This window comes from Athene cunicularia (assembly GCF_003259725.1).
Source record: "Athene cunicularia isolate RWA chromosome 4 unlocalized genomic scaffold, athCun1 chr4_part1, whole genome shotgun sequence".
Classification (NCBI taxonomy): Eukaryota; Metazoa; Chordata; class Aves; order Strigiformes; family Strigidae; genus Athene; species Athene cunicularia.
Window position 1 is genome coordinate 5,966,654 of NW_020799098.1, and position 24,133 is coordinate 5,990,786.

Below are 24,133 nucleotides of genomic sequence, written 5' to 3' on the forward strand. Positions count from 1 at the left end.
CAACCTGAGGAAGACCAAACTTACATTTTACTCCTTTCAGGGAGCAGGAATTCATTGATGTGATCAATGTGTCCATTTGTCAATTTGTACAGCTGTAAAAAAATCCAGCTATGCATATAGGTTGAAGTGGGCATAACTTTCTTGTCAGACCTGCTCTTCTAGCAGTTTTAGCAGACCAGGTATCTGTGTCTCTAAGCCACACTCTGGTTCAACCATGAGAACTCAAATTAAGATCAAGCTCCTTCCTTCCTTCTCTCACCTTTCCCTTAATTCTCACCATCAGTGAGGAGAGACTGACCAAACTTCCTTAGTCCTCACTTGCCAAAATGAGTAACTGTGGCTTTGTCTCCTTGCTGATCCAGTTTCAGAGTGTTGGTACAATAAAGCAGGAGTGTATCGCCACCCCCAAAGCCCTTTATCTTTAGTCTAACCCTTAAGCTGTGCTGCTCACACATTCCCAGAAGAGACACACTCACTTTCTGGAGCTGCAGCCCCACTGCTGCTGTAGTATGAGGAACACTTGACTCTCGGCCTTCCAGCTGTAGTTTGTTCCAGCTGTAGTTTGTTCCACCTCCAGCAGCTGTTGTTTGCCAAACTCATAACTGATTTATCCTTAAGCTGCATTCCACAGCAGTGTGCTCTTACTCCTCCCCATTGTGCACATCAAGGTTTTATTTTTCACAAAGAGAATAATCTATTAACTACTTTTCCCTGGAATATGGTGTAATTGTCTAAGGAACAAGACCGTTGTTTGCTTGTTCAAGATAACTACCTCAAAAGCATCCTCAAGCTTCCTGTTCCAGCTGAGCCCAGCAGCACAATGCTGTGAGGCCAAGAGCCATCCCTCTCCCCTCATTAGCTTGATTGCTGTATTCTCTATGAACTTTACTGACTCTCTCACAGAGCAGCTGCAACACTTTGTAATCACTTTCTGCTTAGGGATTATCAGAAGATGGCCCCATTTCAGGTCAGCTCTTTATTATATGCAGTCTCCAGCTGTACAAATTGTAGCCTTTTAACACCCACAGTCCAAAGTCTGTCCCAATATGATGGTAAGTAACACCACAGGTGATGAGTATTATATTACAGCATTTACATACAGAGTAAACTTGGTATTCAAGTTAGCAGGGAAGGAATTAAATCCAGAGCAGGTTTATGTTGCAGAAGGTCCAACAGAAGTCTTGCTCAAGCTGTCAAGGTCTTGCAGGTGGCTGCGCAGCCTCGAGGAAGCAGCCCTCGGCTCCCTGCTGCCTGGCCAGAGCCAGCTCCTGCAGGTAGTGGTGCAGAAGACACTGTGTTGGTGCAGCCCCCCTGCGTTTGAAGTTACCCAGCAGCGTAAACAGGACAGCTTCCCACTTGCTCCAAGGAGGAGAAGCAGGTCTGGTATCGGCACACCCTGGAGCACTCTGCCATGCTGCAGCACCTCCCTGAAGCTGGAATTTCACTTCTGACAGGACCTCCTGGTGCCAAGTTCTCCGAGGGGCAGGGAAGAGGGACAGCTAGTCACGGTCACTGTCACTGTCGCTGCTGTCGCTGTCTGACTTGATGCTCTCTAGTGTCTTCCTGCAGATACAAAACAGTCCAGTAATCAGTCATCACCTGTTGTGACTTTTGCTTGAAAAGAGAAGAGTAAAAACACAAGGTAAACCCCTCAGAGACATTATGGGCTGTCTGATGCCCATTATCCTTGAGGACAGGTCCACCCAGCAGTTGGTAGAACACACCCACCTCCTTATGGAAAAGCAGACAAGTCCAGTTACCCAGACAGTGGTGGTCCAGCTGTCAGAGCTGCTGCAACTCTGATCTATTGACTCCCTTGGACTAGACCAGTGGTTCCAAACTGGTCCCCCAAGGCTAAGTCCATCGTCTGAGCTTGACTGCATCAGCCCAGAAACAAGCTATAGTGGCTGGTGAGATGTCCTGAAGGTTGACCATGAACCTCAGAACCTTGTGCAACATGTGCATGGGCCATCCTGTAGCACTTCCCTGCTTTTAGAGCCTGAAATCGGCATCTTTAGGAAAAGACTCTGGGAAAGAAGAGTGATAGCAGAGCTGAGAGGTGGACAAGGCTAACCCCAGCATGGAGATCACCTTCCCTCCCAGGTGGGATGGATGCAGCACGGTATCAAAAACTCAGGGGTTATTCTGGGCGTGTGACTCAACCAGAGTCAACACAAGGGCACGTCATTCTGGGGCCAGTTCTCTGCAGGAATTACCCCTCCACCGCCCTGTACTATACCCCTCCAGCAGAAACATGAAATTCTTCAACTTACTTCTGTTTTTCAGAGAGTTCAAATTCCTTCTCCGTTCTGCTTTTAAGCCTTTGAGATGAAGGAAGGTCGAGGGATGCTGCCAGCTTTACCAGCTTAATTGCCTCATCTGGACAATTGGTTTGTTTAGCACAGTTGAAGAACTCATTCATCACCTGTTCACTGCAAAAACAAAGGCAAAGAGTGACTGTTCACAGGGTCCCAGGTGAAGTGGCCATTAACTTAAGATTCTCTGGTCAGTCAACCAGGCTACTTCTGCGCCTGCCAGAAATTCCACCTCGGCCTTCACCCTGTACTGACATGGTGCACTTGGGAACTTCTATCCTAGCAGAATGCAGTACTTCTTGCACAAAACCAGAATGCAACAGCTCACTGCTCAGGATAAGGATCCCACCTTACCAGCAGTCTAAATAACCTTCCCTTCTTTAGAGTCCCCAGATTGGCCCTTGCCCTCTTTCAGGTGGCTAGCAGAGGTAAAGGAACAGTATGACAGCACATTAAATCAAAGGCAGGCGTCTCACTGCCAGAGGCAGCTCTGCTGACAGCTGGCTGGACAGGAGCCAGCAGTGTGCCCAGGTGGCCAAGGCGGCCAATGGCATCCTGACTTATATTAGGAACACCATGGCCAGCAGGGACAGGGAAGGGATCTGACCCCTGTACTTGGCACTGGTGAGACCTTGATGACTGTGTTCAGTTTTGGGCCCCTCACTACAAAAAGGCCACTGAATGACTCGAGCGTGTCCAGAGAAGGGCAACGGAGCTGGGGCAGGGTCTGGAGCACAGGTCTGCTGGGGAGCGGCTGAGGGAACTGGGGGGGTTCAGTCTGGAGAAGAGGAGGCTGAGGGGAGACCTCATCGCCCTCTACAGCTCCCTGACAGGAGGGTGCAGAGAAGGGGGATGACTCTCTTCAAGTAGTAGGCGACAGAACAAGAGGGAATGGCCTCAAGTTGCACCAGGGAAGGTTTAGACTGGATATTAGGAAGCATTTCTTTGCAGAAGCGGTTGATGGGCATTGGAATGGGCTGCCCAGGGAGGTGGTGGAGTCCCCATCCCTGGAGGGGTTTAAGAGTCGGGTTGACCCAGCGCTGAGGGATCTGGTGTAGTTGGGAACTGTCAGATTAATGACTGGACTGGATTATCTTCAAGGTCTTTTCCAACCTAGATGATTCTGTGATTCTGTGCTCTGCCAGCTCCATTTCGTGTCCAAGCGCTGGCTCTGCTCCTCTGTCACCTGGGGCAGCTGCTGGAGACACCTCTCTTGCCTTTTGGCAGGGAAACAATAAGTGGCTGCAGCTGGTGCTGCAGGGAGCATAGCAGAGCGGGGAAGGCATGGGACAGTTCAGCCAGAAGAGCCTCTGATCCATTTAGTAACAGCAGGGAAATCACTTTTCTTTACAGTCACAACCCACGGCAGCCACAAACCACCAGCTAAACCATGATTTCAGAATGAGAACTCTCCTCCTTTCCCCCTTCCCCAAATGAAGATGTGCTCTGACACAGCTTGGCAGTGTCAAGGCTTCCCCTCGGGCCACAGCCACGGCACTCTGCAGAAACAGGCATGCACAGTGCCACAAACAGTGGCCTTTGGTACTGCACACCCTCACGGTGTTCACTTAAGTGAGCTCCAAGGATTCAATTTTATTTAACACCCTCCCCTCAAACAAAACATGAAAACATGCTACTATTCCTTAGGATTTGTTTTCTACTTCTAACAGAGTTTTTCCCAAAAAATCCTGAGAAAAGCCTAACAGTGTACCATGTAAGATTTAGGACTGGACTTGATAAACTTCTCTTTAGAACTCCAGATATGTCAGAAGCACCCATGCTTGGTTAGTCACTTATTGGAACTTTTTTAAGCACATGGGAAATGCAGGAATCTCTCTTAAGAGTCCTGCTTAGACTGACTCCTAAGGCCGAGTTCATCAGTGGCACTGCCCTCCATGTCCCAGAGCTTCATTCAGTGACATCTGAAGGATCAATCACTTAAACCCACCTTTGCATTTTCGACATTTTTTGAGACAGAAAAGTCTTGGAATATATCAGTTGGATAAACAAACCCTTGTGCTCACAGGGACACACACACACAGACTCACAGTTTGGCACTAACAGTAGCATACAGACCACTGCTGCCAGTTAAACTGGGGTTTGGACTGAGTGACCTTTAAAGGTTCCTTCCAACCCAAACTGTTTTATGATTCTAGAGCAGAAATGCAAGATCTCAGACGAAGAGGAGACTCAGTACCTGAAGTCAGAACCTAGAAGTACTCACGTGGGAATCCTATTGATTTGCTGGAGACGCTCTATCATGTTCCTGTTCAAAAGAAAAAATAATAATAATTTTAAAAACTCCCACCAAAGCCCACAGGAAACAAAAGATATTAAATCTCTTGGGTAAGCTCCTGTTGAAACACAGGCAGGCTCAAATTCATGAAACAATCTTCCTCACAGATCTCAACCAGATCCCATGCTGCATTCTCGCAGATGCAACGTGCAGCAGCTAACACATTGATCAGTTTAACACAAAATACCTTAACTAGTGCAGAAAAAATAAAAAGTGTAGCTGGTGTCAAGTTTGCCTTAAAATATTACACATTTTTAGAAGGGTACTTGCCACTTGATTTCAAATGAATCAGTGCGAAGAGAACATCTGTATTTAACAGAAAATAGCTCAGAACCTTAAATCGGAGGCGAGATATTTTGAACAGTATTTCAAGTTCAGAGTATGCAGGACGGGAAATTCTAGCTACAGTACATTTTAGCTACTGGAGAGTTCTAAAAATATTCCCTTCAGAGTTTTAATTAGGGTTATTTCTAATTAAAAGTTTAATTAAACTCTAATTAACATCTTTAGCGGTTTGAATTCCAAAGAGTTCTAAACTTTAGAAAATGGGAAGCTGAAGGAAATCAGCAGTGCTTAGTGAAGTGATAATCAAACCCTACTTTGCCATAAGCAGCTGTATGATGCTTTAAACCAGCTGCTACATTAACTTCTAAACCATTTTTAAGATAGAAAACTGTAACTTGGTGCCAAGAATAAACAGTAATATTAAGGAAAAACCCCATCACGTTCCCAGCAGGATGTATCCCCTTCCTTTGCACCAGCACTCCGAACAATCAATCATTAGCTTTTGATTTTTGTGATTAAGCCTCGAGTTACAGCGTAAGCAAGCCAAGGGCTCACGACATCCACACACGTACCAAGCGTCCTGGGTCCTCCCAGCCCTGGAAAACAACACAGCGAGACTGCCCAGCTCAAGGCTTGTCCATTCTAACAGGGCCTGATCCCTCCCGGTTTGCTCAAAGGCAGCTTTAATGTCTTCAGCACACTTGGCAAACGCCAGTTGAATCTGTGGAAAGATTGTGCTATTAATCCCTAAACCTCTAGAATTAACATACCCTTTTTGGTGCAATTCCTCCTACAGATCCTTACAGGTCTGCCCTGTATGTAATTTAAATTTGTGAATTAACAACAGTTACTCTTGGCAGAAAAATCTCTCCCTTCTGTCAGGACAACTATCCCCACTAGGGGATAAGGCCAAGACAGCTGTACTTAGAGACCTCAGCAGTATGCATAAGCCTATAACCCTCCTCAGCCTGAGAAGCCAGTTACTGCAATGACATCTTTGGCAAAAATCCCCAAATTCTGCCACGTGCTTCCCCAGAGATGTGGCTGGCTGGGCTGGATTACTCTTCCAAACCCTGGTGCAGAAGTGATCCTCTTCTGTGTTAATTTGAGGTTTCTCTATAGGTTGGAGGTAATTCCAATGGCTTAGCAGGCCTGGATAAACTCACATTGATATGTAAATCTGTAACTACATATGCACTAGAACTGAACCTCTAAGACCTACCAGGGACAATAATCCAGCCCTTAAATGGAGTCTGTATGCTGCACACACAAATGGGGAGACATCTCTACTCTTTTCACTGAGCTTCTGTGCTGGTTTTGGCTAGGATAGTTACATTTCTTCATAGTAGCTTCTATGGTGCTATGTTTAGGATCTGTGATGAAAAGTGTTGATAACACAGGGATGTTTTCCTTATCACTGAGCAGTTCTCACACAGAGTCAAGGCATTTTTGCCTCTCACCCCACCCCACCAGCGAGTGGGCTGGGGGTGCAGAGAGAGCTGGGAGGGGACACAGCTGGGACAGCTGACCCCGACTGACCCAAGGGGTATCCCACACCCCATGACATCATGCTCAGCATATAAAGTGGGGGCAAAGAAGAAGGAAGTGGGGGACGTTCAGAGTGATAGCGTTTGTCTTCCCAAGTCACCGTTACATGGGATGGAGCCCGGCTGTCCTGGAGGTGGCTGAACCCCTGCCTGCAGATGGGAAGTGCTGAATGAATTCCTTCACAGAATCACAGAATGAACTAGGTTGGAAAGGACCTTGAAGATCCCCAAGGAGCCCAAGCATTAACCTAGCACTGACAGTTCCCAACTAGACCATAGCTCTCAGCACTAAGTCGACTCTACTCTTATAAACACCTCCAGGGATGGGGACTCCACCACCTCCCTGGGCAGCCCATTCCTTGTTTTACTTCACTTGTGCGCAGCTTTTGCTTTACCCATTAAACTGTCTTTGCCTCAACCCATGAGTTTCTGCACTTTCACCCTTCTGATTCTTGCCACCATCCCACTGGGGAGGAGTGAGCAAGCAGCTGTGTGGGGCTTAGCTGCTTACTGGGGTTAAACCACAACAGTTTCCATACCTCATGAGGGTGCTGCTCCCTGCTCATCAAAGACAAGAGATCTTCCAACAGGTCGTGTCTCCTACTGAACCCCAGCTGTTTCATATCTGTTTAGAGAAAGGCAGGAGTTAGTAGGTGTGACCAGCACCCTGTGCTCCCAACTCCTGGTAATGTGGTCAGCATAACTAATGCCATTTTGTAAGGCAAACATCCATTATCTATGACCATTATCATGTATTCGTTCACTTTCCCTTCATTATCAGGCCCTGAAGGACCTGTGCACCAAGCACATGAACCAAACAGATTTCTTCTTCCCCTCCCTGGCAGCTTCAAGTTGGCACCAGGCTGACTACCCCTCTCCTTAACAGCCCTCAACGTCCCAGGCACCTGGCCAACCCGTGGGAACAGAGAAGACAACAGCACAGCAAGCACTGTCTACAAAATGAAGCAGTTATAGGTCCTAAGTGGGAATGTGAACCCAAACTGCTGCTGCACAGTGAGACCCATGACCCCCCAGTGGCCAGGGACACTCCCACCATTTGCTTCCTCGTGAGGATTGAGTGGTGACTCATATTCTTTCATATGTTTTTCAAGGCTAGGTTATGATTTTTATGTTGATACAGCAAACCAAGTATTAGGATTTGACCTGATATGCAGAGGGTCCAGGTGATTATAAACCATAAGCTAAGTGGTGCTGTAAAATTCTGTACTACACTGCTTATGAAATTGTACTACACCAATTCCGCCTACAGAAATCCTCTGCTATTCTGATTATAAATTCTGTGCTACACTAATAAAATCCTGTTAAGAAAATAAAGCTTTAATTGTAACTACAAATTAGTGTTGTCATCATTCTACCAAGGATCCCTAAAAGAACCTGTCTGTCCCCTTAGTGTTGGTGACAGTAGGGTATTTTCTGTTGTGGAAGGCAGCAAAGCTTGAGCTGTATGAGCATGTGGACTAGACCCAAATGAGACGTGAACAGCATGTGGCAATAATGGAATAAGATTGTGAGGCTGTAAGAGCACAGGAATATATATAAAATTATAGAGTCTGTTAATGTTTTAAGAGGCTTTAAGGACTTTGTTTAACTGCATATAAGTATCAGTTCTTGAAAAAGCAAGATTTACAGCTTTAGCATTGACTTATCTTGATTGGAGGAGGAAGAAAACTCAAGACAACCCCAGAAACAGTTTGAACCAAAAAAAGAAGACATAATAAGCTGTAACCTAAACCAATTTAAATGAGTTAATCCCAGGTTGTTGGTTAAGGTTCTACTCTCTGGTAAGCATTCAGTTTTCCAAGCTGCTGACATTTAACTATGACAGAGCCACAATCTCTCTGACAGTTTGCGCTACCAGTCCTGCCTTTCTTTAATGCCACAGCCCCTCCACTGCACTAAGGAATAACATCCCTCACGCCAAAGCACCTTACCAGGCTATTCTGAGCACTGGGAAGTTCCCCAGCTACCTCCTGCTTCACATTGCCCCGACTTCTATCAAACAAACCACCTATGTAGCCACGTGGCTATCACCAACCTTCCCAGACTGAAGGGATCATTTCCAAGTGGTTGGCTGCATCCAGCGCTTGAAGGAGGTCCAATATATTTTTAGGAGTTGGATAGAAAGCCTGATGAAGGAAAAGAATAATTTCAATAAACTGTAACTGTTCCATTTTGCCATACCAAAGCTTTGGAAGCTTGCTTACCCTAACATGCACTTACCGAAGTGGACATTTCTTTGTACCATTTCAAGACAACATCAATTTGTTCCATCATACACAACAGTGTAAAGAATTTTGACCTATGGGAGGGAAAAAATGTTCTAATTCAATAATGATTAGGCCAACCAAACCATACAGAAGCACCAGCAAATGATGGTGTTCTGATCAGATTTGTATTGCAGATCAGGGACATTTCACTGTATGACTGCAATACTCCATGTAATTAAAAAAGCAGTAGAATTTTTAATGAGAGAACTTAATGCTGACACTAGGTAATTGGCAGAGTTAATTAAAAGTTAGACCACTTTATTTTAAAATCTGAAAAAAAATGCAATCTCCTTGCCTGATGCCAGAGGTTTGAGGTATCTGAAAGTCTCTCAAATGCAACCTCTGGTTAAGAACCACTTTAAGAAGTGAACTGAATTAACCTTGTTACTTGTGCAAGTTGGCAATGCAAGCCTGGGACCTTGACCCAATGCACTGACTAGGAGAAACGTCCCTGCACCGAGAAATTAATTTCCATTAATTTCCCTTGATTTATTTACAGGTGAAATAAGGTTAATCATATGAATCATTCCACCCCTGAAACTGCATCTTACTTTGATGATAATTATTTTTTTATTAATTTACTGGAGCATCTCTAGTTCCAATGCCCAAACAGGCTTTTCTTCAATCAACATGCTCCAAGTACTTAATTACCTTCAGTGACTGCAGCACTTAATGAACATCATTGGTAAAGATGTTTCAGATGTCATAATTAGTGTCAAATGGTGGAACTACAGGGGAGATTTGGTGTCTAAATACACCTGCTGCACTGCAACCTCTCTCTACACCACCATGCAGAGCGCTAGGTCTGACCTGTATGCCACTTTGGTATGACCTCCTAAGCTGCCATCCTAAGTGGACAACAGGATGGTGGAAAACACAACTGGTTGGTATCATTGTTTGATGGGCATTAAGCTAAACTGATGCTCCGAGACTTTATTTCAGGTTGGGCAAGGCCACAGACTGAAAAGAAATCCTAAGCTATCACTGTTTTTAAGAGGGACTTAATTCCCAAACTGCACATAAAACAACCAGCTGGTGTTCAACACAGCATCGTTCTGCACAATGTTCAAATCCTAGTTTGTGTTCAAATTGACAACAATACATCAACCAGTCAGTGTAAGCCACATTTCACTCACCAGTAGGCATTCAACCGATCCATGTCCAAGAATTTCCAATTGTCTCCCTTCTCCATTGCCTTATTTAACCGATAGGCAAGCTTGATATCCTTAAGATCACAGCACTGCAATAAACCAGTTTGATTTTAAAGCTACCGAATATAACACATAATACATCCCTCCGAGACTCACTTTCACAAAGTTATGAAGAGTAATGAGCTGAGAGCAAACATTTTTAACAGGATGCAATTCAGTGCGGTGACTGCCTAGACATTTTGTTAGCTTTCTAACCTAAACTAACACCTCCTGGTGTGGAGACTGTCTGACTGCTGCAGTGTCACTAGGAGGAGGAGGTAGGGCACAGCAGACAGAGGTGCACGTATCAGAGGCAGGCAAGTTACCAATTTAGGAGGTATCAAGCAAAGAACTGCAGAATTATGGAGGAAAGTTAATGAGGTGATGAACACAGGTGAAAAAGGGAAAGATAGAGAGCTAAACCTTGTATGACAGACTGGAAAACTCACAGGCAGGTCTGAAACAGCTGGAGGGCTCAAAGGAATTGCTGCAAAGAGGTACTTACCACTTGCATAGCAGTGGCAAAAAAGTTGGCTGAAAGGGAGAAAATGGAGACTGTTAGCTTCAAACTTTCAAGGAGACATACAGTAGCTCATTAACCCAGCCTCCCAGAGGACAGATGAGACATGTTCAGTTAGAAAGCTGAATGTGTAGCTCAGTTTGACAATGTAGCAGGGATCTTCACTTTTTATGTAGACTTCGGTGTGTTACAAGTTTTGCTAGCCAGTGGTCTGGAGACAACTATACTGCTGTGCTTCTGGAGACAGCTTTAAGCAGATGATCTGTTTGACTTCAAGCAGTTTTACAAAAGCTACAGTCTCCTGTTTGACGCAAGACAGCATTATTTGTCTAACAGGAAGGCTACAAATAAAGGCAGCCACATCACTCACCTTCTCTATTAACTCCAGTGGAAGAGAACACATGCAACAGAGGCTGGTGCTCAGGCAGGTTACCCACCCACTCCGTACACCCCAGGGCTGCCCCAGAACATACAACTGTCCCTGAAAATGTCTACTTCCAGTTTTGTGAGGCTTCAACCCTGGTTTCTGTAACTGACACTTCAAAGCAGCATGCAGACTGATACTGCCACAGAGAGGCAAAGGAAGCTACAAGAATATAAACTATCCTGCTCAGCAGCCAATTTCATTTTTGTAGTGAGAATACTGGATAGGTGGCTTTTGTTTTCTGAAGGATGTTCTCTGAATAGTACTGGATGTTATTAGAGACTAAAACAATGGCTGGCTGTAGGTAGCAAAATGGTGGGAAGAACTGTTAAGACAATCTACTTAAAACTATTAGGTACAATACACCTGCCTTTCCCTTGCAAGATGTAATAAATCAGATACTTTCAAGTTGGAGAAGACAGTTTTGTGTTATCTGGGTGTTCAATATACAATTCTGGCAGCAGCTTACAGCAGAGCATATACAAAGGAGAACATAAAGACACATAGCAAGGCAGAAACAAACAAAAAAGGTGTACAACATTCCCAGGCTTCTTTTCAAGGACAAGAGAAGAACTGCTGGTAGGATAACCCAATATGCTACTCCAACATGATTTCATAATCTATCTAAAAGCGTATCAACTCCTCACTGGTTTCCTGAAGCATGCACTGTAATGGCTTCTTCATCCTATCCTATATAGAACTGTCAGCTGCTGAAGAGTAGCATCTGACACTTTGTTAACACTCATCTTCAGACTGAAGCTGTGTCTACTTCTGTATGTACAGAAAGGCTGTAAACACTCTAGGGCAACGTTGTGTACATTGAATCAGAATCACATAATCATCAAGGTTGGAAAAGACCTTGAAGATCATCTAGTCCAACCATTAATGTAACACTGACAGTTCCCAACAACCCAGATCCCTCAGCGCTGGGTCAACCCGACTCTTAAACCCCTCTAGGGACAGGGACTCCACCACTGCCCTGGACAGCCCGTTACAGACAGCAGAAAAAGGCAGTGAGACATGGGATGTTCAGAATCTACCCCTTCCACAGACCCAAGCTTCACTTTTGCATGAAGTTTTATTTCATGCAATTTTTTGAAGAGGATTAGGAAGAACTACAATAGGAACTCACACCACACTGCAACAAAAAACTGCTGTTCACCAGATGTGTATCATTTCATGAACCTGCTAGCAGACATTCCTCCTTACACTAGCCTTGTAAGTAACTTCATGGTTTTTTATTGCAGGTGGCTCAAACGCTTATTCACACGGGCCACACTGCTACTCCACACAGAAGCCAGCGCACCAACGCACAGAACAACCTCCTGGCACTTGAATTTGTCCTTCTTTGTCTCCAAAAAGTATCCAAAGCGACTGATATAAGCTGCATGCATTCCTCCTAGCTGGGTAGAAGTACCTGAAGTTCATAGGTACCTTTTCACCTAAGCTTAATCAATGCAGATTGTCAGATATATTGAAGTCCATACCATCATCAGGGTCCTGGGCCGTGAAACTCCTCTTTTCAACATCATCTAGCACTTCAGAGATGATGCCTGATGGGTAATGATCAACTGTGGAGCAAACACAAGCAACATCACACCTCAGTTGTGCTAAGCACTTCATTAGCAAAGTGTCAGCCTGCAAATTTAATATGGAAATGGAACTAAGCAATGTGATTTCAGACAAGTGTCATGATTCTCTTATCTGTGCCCCTACTTGTGTTGCTCCACATCAGTTGCAATTTTATTTGCTCTAAAATCTGCACTCTTGCCAGATTTCCACAGCACGACAAGGGCAGATTTGGAAAGATAAAAGTACTTTCTAGCAAAGAATCCACCAGGCCTGGAAGTTAGTCCTTAAGAAGGCTGCACTGTGAAAAGCGAGGCATTTCATAAACAATTAAACAATTTAAAATAGTAATTTTAAAAAAATTAAAAAGGGAAAAAAAAAAACAACAACCCAACAACCAAACCCAGAAAAGTCTCCAGAGCAGTTCCTCCACATTTGTTAAAACACAAGGACTGCAGCTATGACTACTGTGTTTCCATGCCCAGAGATTTCTGACTGAAGGATCTCCAACTATGGGGCTCCTGTCTTCTAACAAAGCTGTTTCAAGACAGCTCCAATGCAGAGAACTGTTGCAGAAAAACAGAATTCCTGTGCAATTTCTTCCCTGTGAGTAGCACAGTGTATGAAATCACAGGTACTGTAGTCAGATCTAGCCTCCACAGAGGCTGAGTACCATCTGCTCTTTAGTTTTATCAACCTGTGGACACAAATAGAAAGGAAATGGGTTTTCTTCCCAGTTCTGCCCATTCTCAAAACACAAGGGCTCTTCCCTCCTTGTAAGAGGTTATGATCCTCTGTAGCTTTTTCTGCACCCAAGCAGAATCAGATTGTGCAGGTAACATTAGGATTGCACACATAAGAAGCTGTCTTTTAACCCATAAATCAACTGCCTTCACTCAATCACATCTGGAAAGCATTTAAAGCAGCTGCTAAACAGGCCACATCCCTGGACAAGTTGATATTGCACGTACCGTCTTTATAAAAGATAGAGAGAAGATGATCATACGTTGCAAGGCTAGGCTCTGAAAAGCAAAAACATTGAAGTTACTTCAACATTCTTGGCTGAGCTGTATGCCTGAGCTCTAATTTACAGTCTCTAGCCCTTCCAGTCAGGCAGCATGAACAAATTTACTCTCCTATCTCTCTCCATCCATCCTAATGCTTGACCAGACCTCACATACAACTGGGAGAGATAATATCTGAGGGTGGACCACCAGCTGAAGCACCATATTGCTAAGGAGCAAACAGCCAAGCTTCCCCACTCTAAATTAAAAGCAAAACTATTTCATAACTAGTTTTCCATTCTACTCATGAACCTATCTTTAGTATATCAGCAAGCATGTTACTAGGGCAAAGCACACTCTGCTTTGACATCAAGACATCAAGACACTCTGCTTTGACATCAAGACATCAAATCAGCTATGCCCACATTCCCTGGTTTTGCAGTGTTTATTTGACATCAAAAAACATCATCTAGATCAAAAGGTTTTTTTTCCTGTAAAGATGTAGATATATAGACCTGAACTGGATTGGGTGGCTTGTGAAGATCCTCTTGATCTGTGGGAAGCAAACAGACTCAGCTGACTGCTGCAAATATATGTTCGTATTATTCACTATGTCTACAGCAGTACTACAATAAGGACCAGTTGAGAAAGAGCCTATGAGCCAGGACGCACTCCCCCACTGCATACACACCCCTGGCCTTGAGTAGGTACTACAGGTAAACATGTAATGCTCCTAGCCCAAAAGACTACAGCATCAAAATGCTTCATTATTTAACCTAAGGGGCTAAGTGCACCCAGTATATTGTCATTAGTAATCAGCACTGAACAAAGACTAAAGATGATGATTCAATTTGAAATCCACAAGCACTGCTTGCTCAGTGGCCACAGCTCAGTATTTACACATCTTTATTTCTCAGTTCTCTTGCAAATGCAAATTCCCTGCAACTAGGAATCACTGTGTTGTTTGCTACTGAACTCTTAACTATACTATTCTGGAGGTGGCACAGGAATATAATAACCATTCTGATTCTCTTACCTATATCAAGTGCTTCCATTTCCTTTATTGCCAATAGCGACATACTTTTTCCTATACCACCACATCTTCTCAGAGTCTTCAGTAAAGCATTAAAAGTTAGCAGATTTGGTTGCACTTCCTGCTGAGCCATGTGATTCAGGAAGACCTTAAACAAAATCCCCAAATCCTTAGTGCTTCACGTGTTACAGATCACAGTTCAGCTTTCAAATAGGTATATATGCACTTCCTCAATCTAATCCTTCTCACCTCCTTCAAGAGAAGGACTCTGTCTCAATTGACCTTGTATTAAGGGAGCACCATCTAATTTTTAATTAATTTGAACAAAAAAACAAGACTATAACATTACATCAGATTAGATCTTGGAGAATTGTGTCTAGAACATCAAGGAAATCTTAAAATTCACATACTAGTCTTCCTTACTGATGTTACGTTATTAAAGCTGGAGCCTCTAATGTTGCTCCTCAAAAATCCATTTCTACCACACAATCATGAATTACAATTCAAAGAGTTTTTATCTAAAATAGGGTTTTTTTATCTCTGAGCACAATTTCCCAATTATTTTCTGTCTGGGTAGTTCTTGGCTCAGGTAGGTTGTCACTAGGCAAACCATCCTGCAAGGGCAAGGCTGGATTTAGTACAATTTCCACTTCTCAGTAGCCAGTTTGTATGTTTAAACTAGTGTAATTCCTTTGCAGTATCTTCATATAAAGCTCTTTGTTTTAGTCTAACAACTGCAAAATTCTACTGATAAAGCAGACCCAGCCCCTACACTCTTACCCCTTCCCCACCTTTTCTCCTCTACCTCCTTACCTTGGCTAACTCCCATCTTTCTACGAACCTCTCCTTTAGATATGGGACTGCTGTAATCAGTGCGTTGAAGGTGTGCACATCAGCTGGAAAAGGTAAGATAATTAATTTTAACTGACAATTATATTCTACAAAAAACAATTTGTTCTAACATGGCTCAGTTTTTGGCAAAGTCTCATGCAAACCTGTTTCCAGTGAGCCAGCCACATGCCAGCTGCACTGAAATAAACAGTTTGCATTCAGCTCCCATGATCTAGCTGAGGTCCGTACCCCTGCGCCAATCATCACCGCCATGAAACAAATATTCGTGCACCAGACAATGGGTATGTTACTTAAAAGACCAAAAATGGAAAACCAGGAGACACTTACCCTTGTGTCTTTCATTCAGCAAATCTATGTACATGTCATAAGCTTTAGCAGAAGCCCCGTGCTGCAAAAAAACAAAAAACCAACAAAAATAAACAATCTCTATGACCGTGAGATTTCACAAGTTGAAAAAAGTCCTCCCAGCACTGAGTGATAATTTTACCTTCACCATCCCACGGATCATTGTGCAATAGGAGTGTGCATTCCTCTCTGGCATTATCTTAAATATCCTTTCAGCATTGTTGTTCTCCCTAGAATCAATGAACAAGCCGAATGTTAAAGAACTCCATAAAAGATACCTTTAGGAAAAGGATTCAACATGCAGAACAAAATAATGGGCTGTACTCCCAAGAGCTGACATTCAAATATATTACTTATGATACTCTGAGCAATTCAACAATCACTTACTGTATTTCCATCATCACTTTAAAAGATCAGCGAACACAGATGTACTTAACAAGTAACACACCTGCAAGTTCAGGCTGCTAAAAAGTCTTGAAGTCTGTTTTACAATGCACTGAATACACAAATAATGGCAACATCTCCTATACCTCCATCTAGAGCCAAATGACTGTAAACTTCTTCGGGATTGTTTCTTCGGAGCCTTCTGCTCTGAAGCATTCACCTGGAGAGATTGTTTCAGAAATAAGTTTCTCAAAATTATGATTAAACATCAAATGACACAATTTGGTAACAACACAGAAAGTCAGCAGCAATTTATATTCTACCAAAGGTGTTTTTTAATGGGTTACATTAAAATAATTTCTATTATAATGTTTAGGAACTAGATTAAAAATGCTGTTTATGTTACTAGACATAATAACAAAGTAAATTATATGTATTTGGGGAGCTGCTGGGAATCATTAGATTCTGCAGATACTCCACAAACCCATTTCTCCCTCAACAGTGTTCCCAGGGACAGGTATTGTGCAACATATCTACTATTGTGACCTGATACTTTGATGTCACACAAGGATTCCTCAACTTCATTGAAATCTAGTTAATATGGTCCAGACTGGAAGAAAATTAATGAGCTGATCTACACTAGAGGTACTAGAGGGCTGCTTTGCAGGCAACTACAAAACAAGGCTGTCAGTGAGAAACAGTTATTTAATTGTAGCTCAGCAGAACTAAGCCAAGACAGGGTTCCAGATACTAAGTTCAGCTTTATGGAAACTGCTTTTGCTACCAAGTCACACACAGAATTTTTTTAACTGCCATATCCCTTGGGAATGTTGACTACATCTGACCCACCTCACACCATTATCTCAGGCAGGTTGTCACAGTACAAAAATCTTTACATCACCTTGATACATTCCCGTTAAGTATGAAAGAAGGAAAGAAGTACAGATCAATAAGTTTTTCATACCCCTGGTTCTTCCAAATCCTCTTTTTTTTCTTCATTTTCTGGAGTAGATTCTCCATCTCCGTAGAAGCATAACAAATCTAAAAGGCTGTTTGTGGTCTCCAGAGATACAGGGGTACCTACAGAAAATGAGGATGTACAACTGTTGTAGAGAAAGTAAAGAACACACCATTCCACAGCTGTATCAGAAAACTTTCAAACACCCAGTTATGCCACGTTGTTCTCTTTCGACATAAAGGCATTCTTCAGCAAGTCTGTAAAACCTGGGTGTGATGTTAATACTTCCACAAACTCATTCAGAGCAGGCGTCAATTTTAACACTGAACTAGAGTATCTGTTTTTCTATTGAAGCCAGTGAAAGGGTAGAGTTTTCCTGACCAAGTGGGAGAGGGAAGTGGCAGCTGGCAGCCAAAACTGTGAAGCAGCACAAGCCCAACACAAGATCTGAAATTTCTAGTGCTTTTCATAACTACTCCTAGGATACACCTTGTTGTGAAGACCATTTTGTGTGTTTCACTTTCTATGAAACAGATTTAAAACCAAAAAAAGAGCTATCTGATGTAATCCTCTCCTTTCCATCTTGTAGTGGATATGCAGTGTCACCCCTCCCAGTCAGTTTTCCTCTTTCAGAGGCTGTGGCAGTTAGTTTTCTATTGCTTCCTTCTCATTCACCCATGACAGAGATGAGGTCCAAATTAAGGCAGAACTGAGAAAGACTCATTTATCAAGGCCATGTTCACAGATGGTGCACTCAACTCCTGTGCTATACCAGTCCAACACACAGCAAAGTGCTCAGCACAGACATAGCTTATACCAAACAATACGCTACTGCACGAGGGCCTTTGCAGGCAGAATGGTATCGCTCAGTCACACAGCATCTGCCCTCAACAGGCCCTACTCTCCTGTATCACTGACTCTTCAGCTTTGGAAGAGAAGAAAAAAAAAACTCAACACTTTATCATCTGCTTCTCGATCAAGAAAACATTTGTTTTCTGTATCACCAAACTGACATGTCAGACAAGCAGTGGGTAAGGAGAGCTCAATAATACTGAAGAATCACTTCACCAGACCAACGGTAGTTGCGAAAAGCAGCAAAGTAATTGTGAAATTGTCTTCATAGCCTGCGCCAGCTACTAAAATATTTTGGCAACAATTTAAGGTGAGCTCCACCACAAAATCTGTCAGGTAGCCACATACCTGCTTGTACAAGCTGATCAAACAGGTCCACAGAATCTTTCACTCTTCTGAGGTGGATACGCTCTTTCAGAGCTTCCTCACTCAATCCTTCAATTTGAGGCGTAAGAATCTCAGGCATCAAGCACTAAAAGCAGAGTGCACATTAGACATGAAGTCAAGCCTTCCCTGAACCACTGCTCAAACACTAACCAAATATGCTTACTCTCCACCCAGTACACTGCTTTGGTAATCTAATCCTCCCAACCTAACCACAACAGTCCATTTAGTGATGGACCACACATCCTGACCTCCCATTTTCATTTAAATCAACACCTAACCAACAGTTCTTTTCTTACTTTTATCTAAAGAATCTGATATGACATTGAACTCCTAAGGAAAAACATTAATTTCAGAAACATAATGGAAACACAGTACTGCTTTCATAGCCTTCCACAAAACAGTTAATAAAATTATCCTTTTATTTTAGTTTTGGGCCAGTCTGACAATTGATTTCAATACCTGAAAAAGCATAAAATACAATGAAAATTAAAAGCAAAAAGCTTACTGGTACATTGGGCTCTGCAAAAGTCTTGTCAAAATACTGAGGAAATTGCTTAATAATGTATTTTGCAGCATTTTTCCCAGACTCCTTCGACAACGAATACAGACGCTGCATAGGAATGAGAAAGAACAAGATGAAGAAACGTACAATTAAAAGGCTGAGAGCAAGAACAACATTTCCCATTGCATTGAGTGTTCTGATGGGATCAAATTAAACTTATGCTTCCTTTTCAACTCTTTAGTAGAAACACAGGCATGAGACAACATTCCAGATAAGCATTCCAGTATAATGTCTACTCTTTAAATTTTCTGTTACTCAAAGGACAAAGTTCTGTACCAGGCACATCTGAAATGCTGCACTAGCACCTCAAGCTCAAAAGCATCTCTCCTTAGTTACAGCACTCAGATGTTTCTCTCCCTGTTTGTTGTTTCCAAGAACATCACCCAAATCCCCTTCACATCTTTTCCTCAGGTTCTAAAGTCAGACTCTCCTTTGCCGTTTCTTTTAAAACTCTTCACATTTGACAGATGCTTTCAGCCTTCTCACCAGTTTCACCTCTGTTATGCAGAACTCAAGTTCTCTCGTAGCTGTATCACTGATCTGCCATGACATATCTCATCTCTCAGTCTTCTCTTGCTAGAGATAACATGAGGGGAAGATTATCTTCCTTCTACCTTTCTATTATCATCTCAACACTACCATTTCCACAAACAGAAGTTACCAAATAGCTGCTCTGTGATAAAACTAAAATTCCTGGAGCTTGGCCAGGACAGTTAACTGATAACACGTAGTCTATATAGTAACACACGCATAAGCAACCTTATGTGTTTTAATTAATTTCACTCAATTTAATTCATTCAATACAAATTCATCTAAACTGTAAGCACAATATCTCAACACTTCTGATACCACATATCCACAGTCTATATTCAAGGTATCTAAACAGTTTTAACAGGTTGAATGCTTCACCTAAAGAATTACTGTTGAGAGTTATTTAACATACTAAGAGAATGGAGAAACAGAACAATTCAGCAGGTAAACCACTGACTTGCAGGAATGTTAAAAGAGCTGTGTCAGCTGGAATGTCTCTACAGGGACAAGAAGAAGAGGTAAGTTTGTGTGTGCAGGGTGGATTTGTCCAGAGAAATGCTACAGTCATTACACACTCAAAAATACACAGAGGAGAAAATTCTGAATTGAATTCTCCAATTAGATAAGAGTTTTCATAGCCTAGATTAACAGAGGGAAGGGGTAAGCTATCGAGGATTGAAAAGAAAATACTTACAGCACTGGCAGCATTTCTTGGCATAAGGAAAGGGTCATCCTGGAACATATAATGAGCAGCAGTAGGATCCTGTAGAAAGGAGAACCTGGACTGAAACGTTTATAGTTACATACACAGGCATGCTGTAGGAATATCACACTGCCTCATGGAATTCATGGCACAATGAACACTTCCATCATAACCACTACCTGATGACCATTTTACAAGAGTTCTTCTTGTTCAAAAGGGTTTAGCCTGTTTGGAAATAGTTTAAAAACTATTTCCATTATACACACACGTGCAGGCTAACATGTGACAAGAGGGTCCCCACAATAACACAGCAAGCAATTAAGTGCCCTGCAAAGCAAGTAGGACCCCAACTGTAACAGTCTGGGTGGAGCTGAAGGAATTAGCAGGATCAGATTCAACTTCCAGAATTCAGGAGTGACGGGATTAAAGAATGGCATCACAGCACTTATTGTTGTGGCCTAGCAAGAGTAGACACTCACTGCTCTTTGCAGGGCTTGCTTTCTGGACTGGGACTGGGAAGAGGCAGTCTCGATTGGGAAGCGGAATTGGTAAAGGAACTTGCTCCCGATATTAGCAAAAGCCTTATCAGAGTATTACAGCTTTCACTGGTAATTGCAGTTCTTGACACTAGAATGAGGCTTCAAGGACACACGAAAATGTGTTGAGCAAAAGTGAAAACCTCGTAAAGAAATGGTTGTAAAAGTCCCATCTTTCATTTATGGCCAAAAGAGAAGTAAGAGTCTCCAGAGTGCAAGGCTACTGTGTGAGACAGAAAACTCGACCCATTTCCATGACAGAACTACTTACCCTGTTCACGGTAGAAGCCAATGTTTGAAGAACCGCTAGCTTATCCCTAAACATAAAGGAGCTTTGATTAATACTCAGGTGCAGACTTCGAATGTTATGCATTACATATATGCAGAACAAGTGCAAGATTATCCTGGCTCATCAGGATTTTCAGTTCTGTAAAATAATGGTTTTGCTGCACTTAGAAAATACCACTTTTTGCAAAGTGAGGGAAAATTCAACTGCAAAAATGGACTCAGTTCTGGAACAACCACAGGAAAAAGAAAAGACTTTGAAGAAAATCAGAAAAACATGTGTTTCCTGCTACCACTCTTGCCTTTATTATACATTATCAAAGAAAGAACATAGGGAAGGGACACAGAAGGAATTCCCTGGAATGTTCTTCTCGAAGCCCCCCATCTCTGAGGGATGGATGACAGTCCCCCTCCACAACACATCTTGGGAGGAAAAAACAAAACAAAACAAGATTTCTCAGGATTCCTGTACCTGTGGATCCTTAAGAGTTTGGTTGCGTTTCAAGCAAACAACGAAAGGCCACTGAAAGTGTTTAGGTGAAGGTGGTTTTATTTTAGATTTACATACAGACACCATCTGACTATAAACTTACAGTTTTGCTGTACAGTCATCTTAAGTGCTTCCAACAAAATAGCTTTTGTTCAGCTGCATAATTTCTAAACAGGATTTATTCAGCCAGCTAACAATGGCCAAGTTTATTTTGCTGAAACACACCCACATGCAGACAGCCAAATTAACTTGATTTTACAGATTTCTAGTGAATGTGATCTTTTATAAAAAACCAAGAACTATGCTTAAAAATGCAGTCCTTACAACTGTGTACATACTCTGCACAGACAGTAAGAGTCAAGAATAATCCCAAAGATCCAAGTCAGCAGGAAAGCCACAAGTGGGACATTAAACCCAGGAATACAGCAACCTGTATTTTCCTTTTCAACTTTGGTGGACAGACTACATTTAGCTGTCTAACAATGATTGTATTCCACGTTGAGAAGTATTTCAACATTAAACACTCACCAGGTCTTCCTTCGGGGAAGCACAATTTCTTCTCGAGTAACTATGAGAAATGATATTAAAACTGTTATTAGAAACAGATGCTCAAAGAAAATCCCGACCTCGTGAAAATTGATGATTTCAGCTGATTCAGCTAAAAGTACCACAGCAAAGATTTAAAAAACAGTCTGACATAGGCCACAATTTACTGGAATGTAAAAGAAAAGGCTGGCAGGGAGCTTAAGTGTTTTGTGTCAAGAAAGGATGGGGGCCTGTGGCAAATAAACGTCAAAGAGTTTGTACCCATTTACCCATACAAGCTTCTTCAATGATCCTTATCCTGTACCTTCTTGCTTCAGCCCCAACCTTTCCCAGTCCATTGATTTCCCACTCTTAGTCCCCCAGTTTGAAGTTTGCTGTCTCTGCCCGTTTAGCTTCTTCAGCTCAGTTTGCCTGAATACTGCAGCCAAGTGCCCTCTCAAGTTCCTGCTTCAACAGCCTGTCACCAACTGTTCAGACAACACAGATCAATCTGCCCAGCTTTCCCAAAGAGCAAAAACTACAATACCAAAAGAAGAAGCTAGAGGTTGTTAGTAAAGCATGTTAGCAAATTCATTCACAGACAAGCGCATGGGACATCCCAATTACAACCCCCAGAGCCAGGGTGTGCAGAGGCACTTTTCCCACTGCCTCTGTGTTGGCGCTTCCACAAGCTGTTACTGACTGGCAGGAACTTACTCCCTCTTGCAGCACAGCTCCAAGCATCCCAGCTTACTGGTCTCACAAAACTCATAGCAGAAATATGGTAAGAAGTATAGAGAAGCAAGAACGTGAAAGAAACTGTGAAGATCAAGGTGGAAAACTCCTTATTTTTATTTTATAGTTTATTCCATGTCAAAGAGCAACTGGACAGCTCACAGAACTGGACAGCTCTCAGAGCACAGAACTGCTTGGTGGTGAGGGTAGTCAAGTTAAGCCAGGAAATCTCTGCACAATGAAGACAGGGAAAAGAAAAATCCAAGAAGGGGAAGGAGAGCATTCATGTCTTCTTCATCTCCCGACACATTATGTGGTTTGAAGATTAAAAAAAAACCTATGCAAAATAGTAATTAAGACATCATACCTTCTGAATTCTCCACAGTCTTCTCTAAAGCTGTACTACTAGAACAGCACCTATAAACGAATCAGAATTTTGAATTTATGTTAGTCACATTAATATAACAAAAGGAGATTAACGAAATTCTGTACTACAGGTCAGAATTAATTAAAATATTAGAGCGGAAAAGTTAACACAAAATGTTCACTTCAAGGGGCAATAAGTTATACACAGAAAATCATTACATAAAATTTGTAATTTATTATTTTCAGGGATATCATGGCTTTAAAGTAGTTTTCATTAATTACTGCATCTTAGAAAGAAAATCCTGAACATAAATCAGAGAAGACATTTTATACTTTAGAGGCAGGATCTAGCTGAAAGCAGTACCTTCAAAAAATATTGTAGACCTGAGTAGTGTTTACTCAAGCAGAAGACCCTGAATTGGGATGCACGGAAATCGGACCTGTTTCATTCCAGATGCCCAGTCTCTTCAGAGCTGCAGACAGCACATTCACATAACCACAGCTGCAGAAGGCACATCCACATGAACTTGCCTCTGCTGCGTATTGCAAAGCAGCTGGTTTGTGCTCAGTTCAGTCACAGGACACTGCTCCAAGTCTTACAGCTGCTGACATTTTATTGATCTTAACACAAATTAAAGCTTACATTAAAAAACTTTTACCTTTTTTGCTCATGAAGCAATCTAACACCTAAGCCTTACTGTAACTCTGGCATTCGCATGTGCTTCCACACTGACCTTGACCCTGAGGGAGATGCTGTTCATGTGCATTCATATCTCTGTGCTTTATAGCGATATTGCATAATTCTAGCTGTTCCTATATGTCACATAAAATTATGAAATATGATTTTAACATCTCAGATGCGAGTCATATTTTGCCTATAGACTCTCCAGTGGAGGAGGGACTTTTCCACTTCATTCACACCCTGAAAACAACCTCTCCCCTCCGTGTGCTTTTTCGTGAGATTCAGCTCTACGAATCACTTAACACCTCAAATTCACGCCTGGGGCAACTCCAAGACGCAAAGCCCTTGCCAAAAGTAGGGAAAAGCCCCAGAAGAGGCGCTCCCCCTCCGCAGGCCGCGCCGCGCCACCCCGGCCCTGCCCGCCTCAGCCTCCAGGCCGGCGGCCCGAGACAGCAGCGCGCATGCGCCG

The 24,133-nt window shown here is 42.6% G+C and overlaps 1 protein-coding gene and 1 non-coding gene across 2 annotated transcripts; both read right to left on the bottom strand.

Moving 5' to 3' along the window:
* Positions 1–547: 547 nt before the first annotated feature.
* On the bottom strand, positions 548–23,041 carry PTCD3 (pentatricopeptide repeat domain 3; the record flags this gene model as incomplete). Its single annotated transcript, XM_026846906.1, has 23 exons — positions 548–1,563; positions 2,274–2,432; positions 4,540–4,581; positions 5,469–5,617; positions 6,983–7,068; positions 8,500–8,590; positions 8,685–8,763; positions 9,868–9,971; positions 10,427–10,455; positions 12,353–12,436; positions 13,406–13,456; positions 14,475–14,619; positions 15,285–15,367; positions 15,651–15,711; positions 15,811–15,898; positions 16,199–16,272; positions 17,017–17,132; positions 18,211–18,334; positions 18,755–18,859; positions 20,037–20,105; positions 20,853–20,898; positions 21,885–21,924; positions 22,984–23,041. Coding segments are annotated over 23 exons (1,947 nt in total), but the record flags the coding sequence as incomplete, so codon positions are not given.
* On the bottom strand, positions 15,434–15,575 carry LOC113479443. Its single transcript, XR_003398257.1, has one exon. It is a non-coding gene; the product is annotated as a small nucleolar RNA SNORD94 (small nucleolar RNA).
* Positions 23,042–24,133: the final 1,092 nt, after the last annotated feature.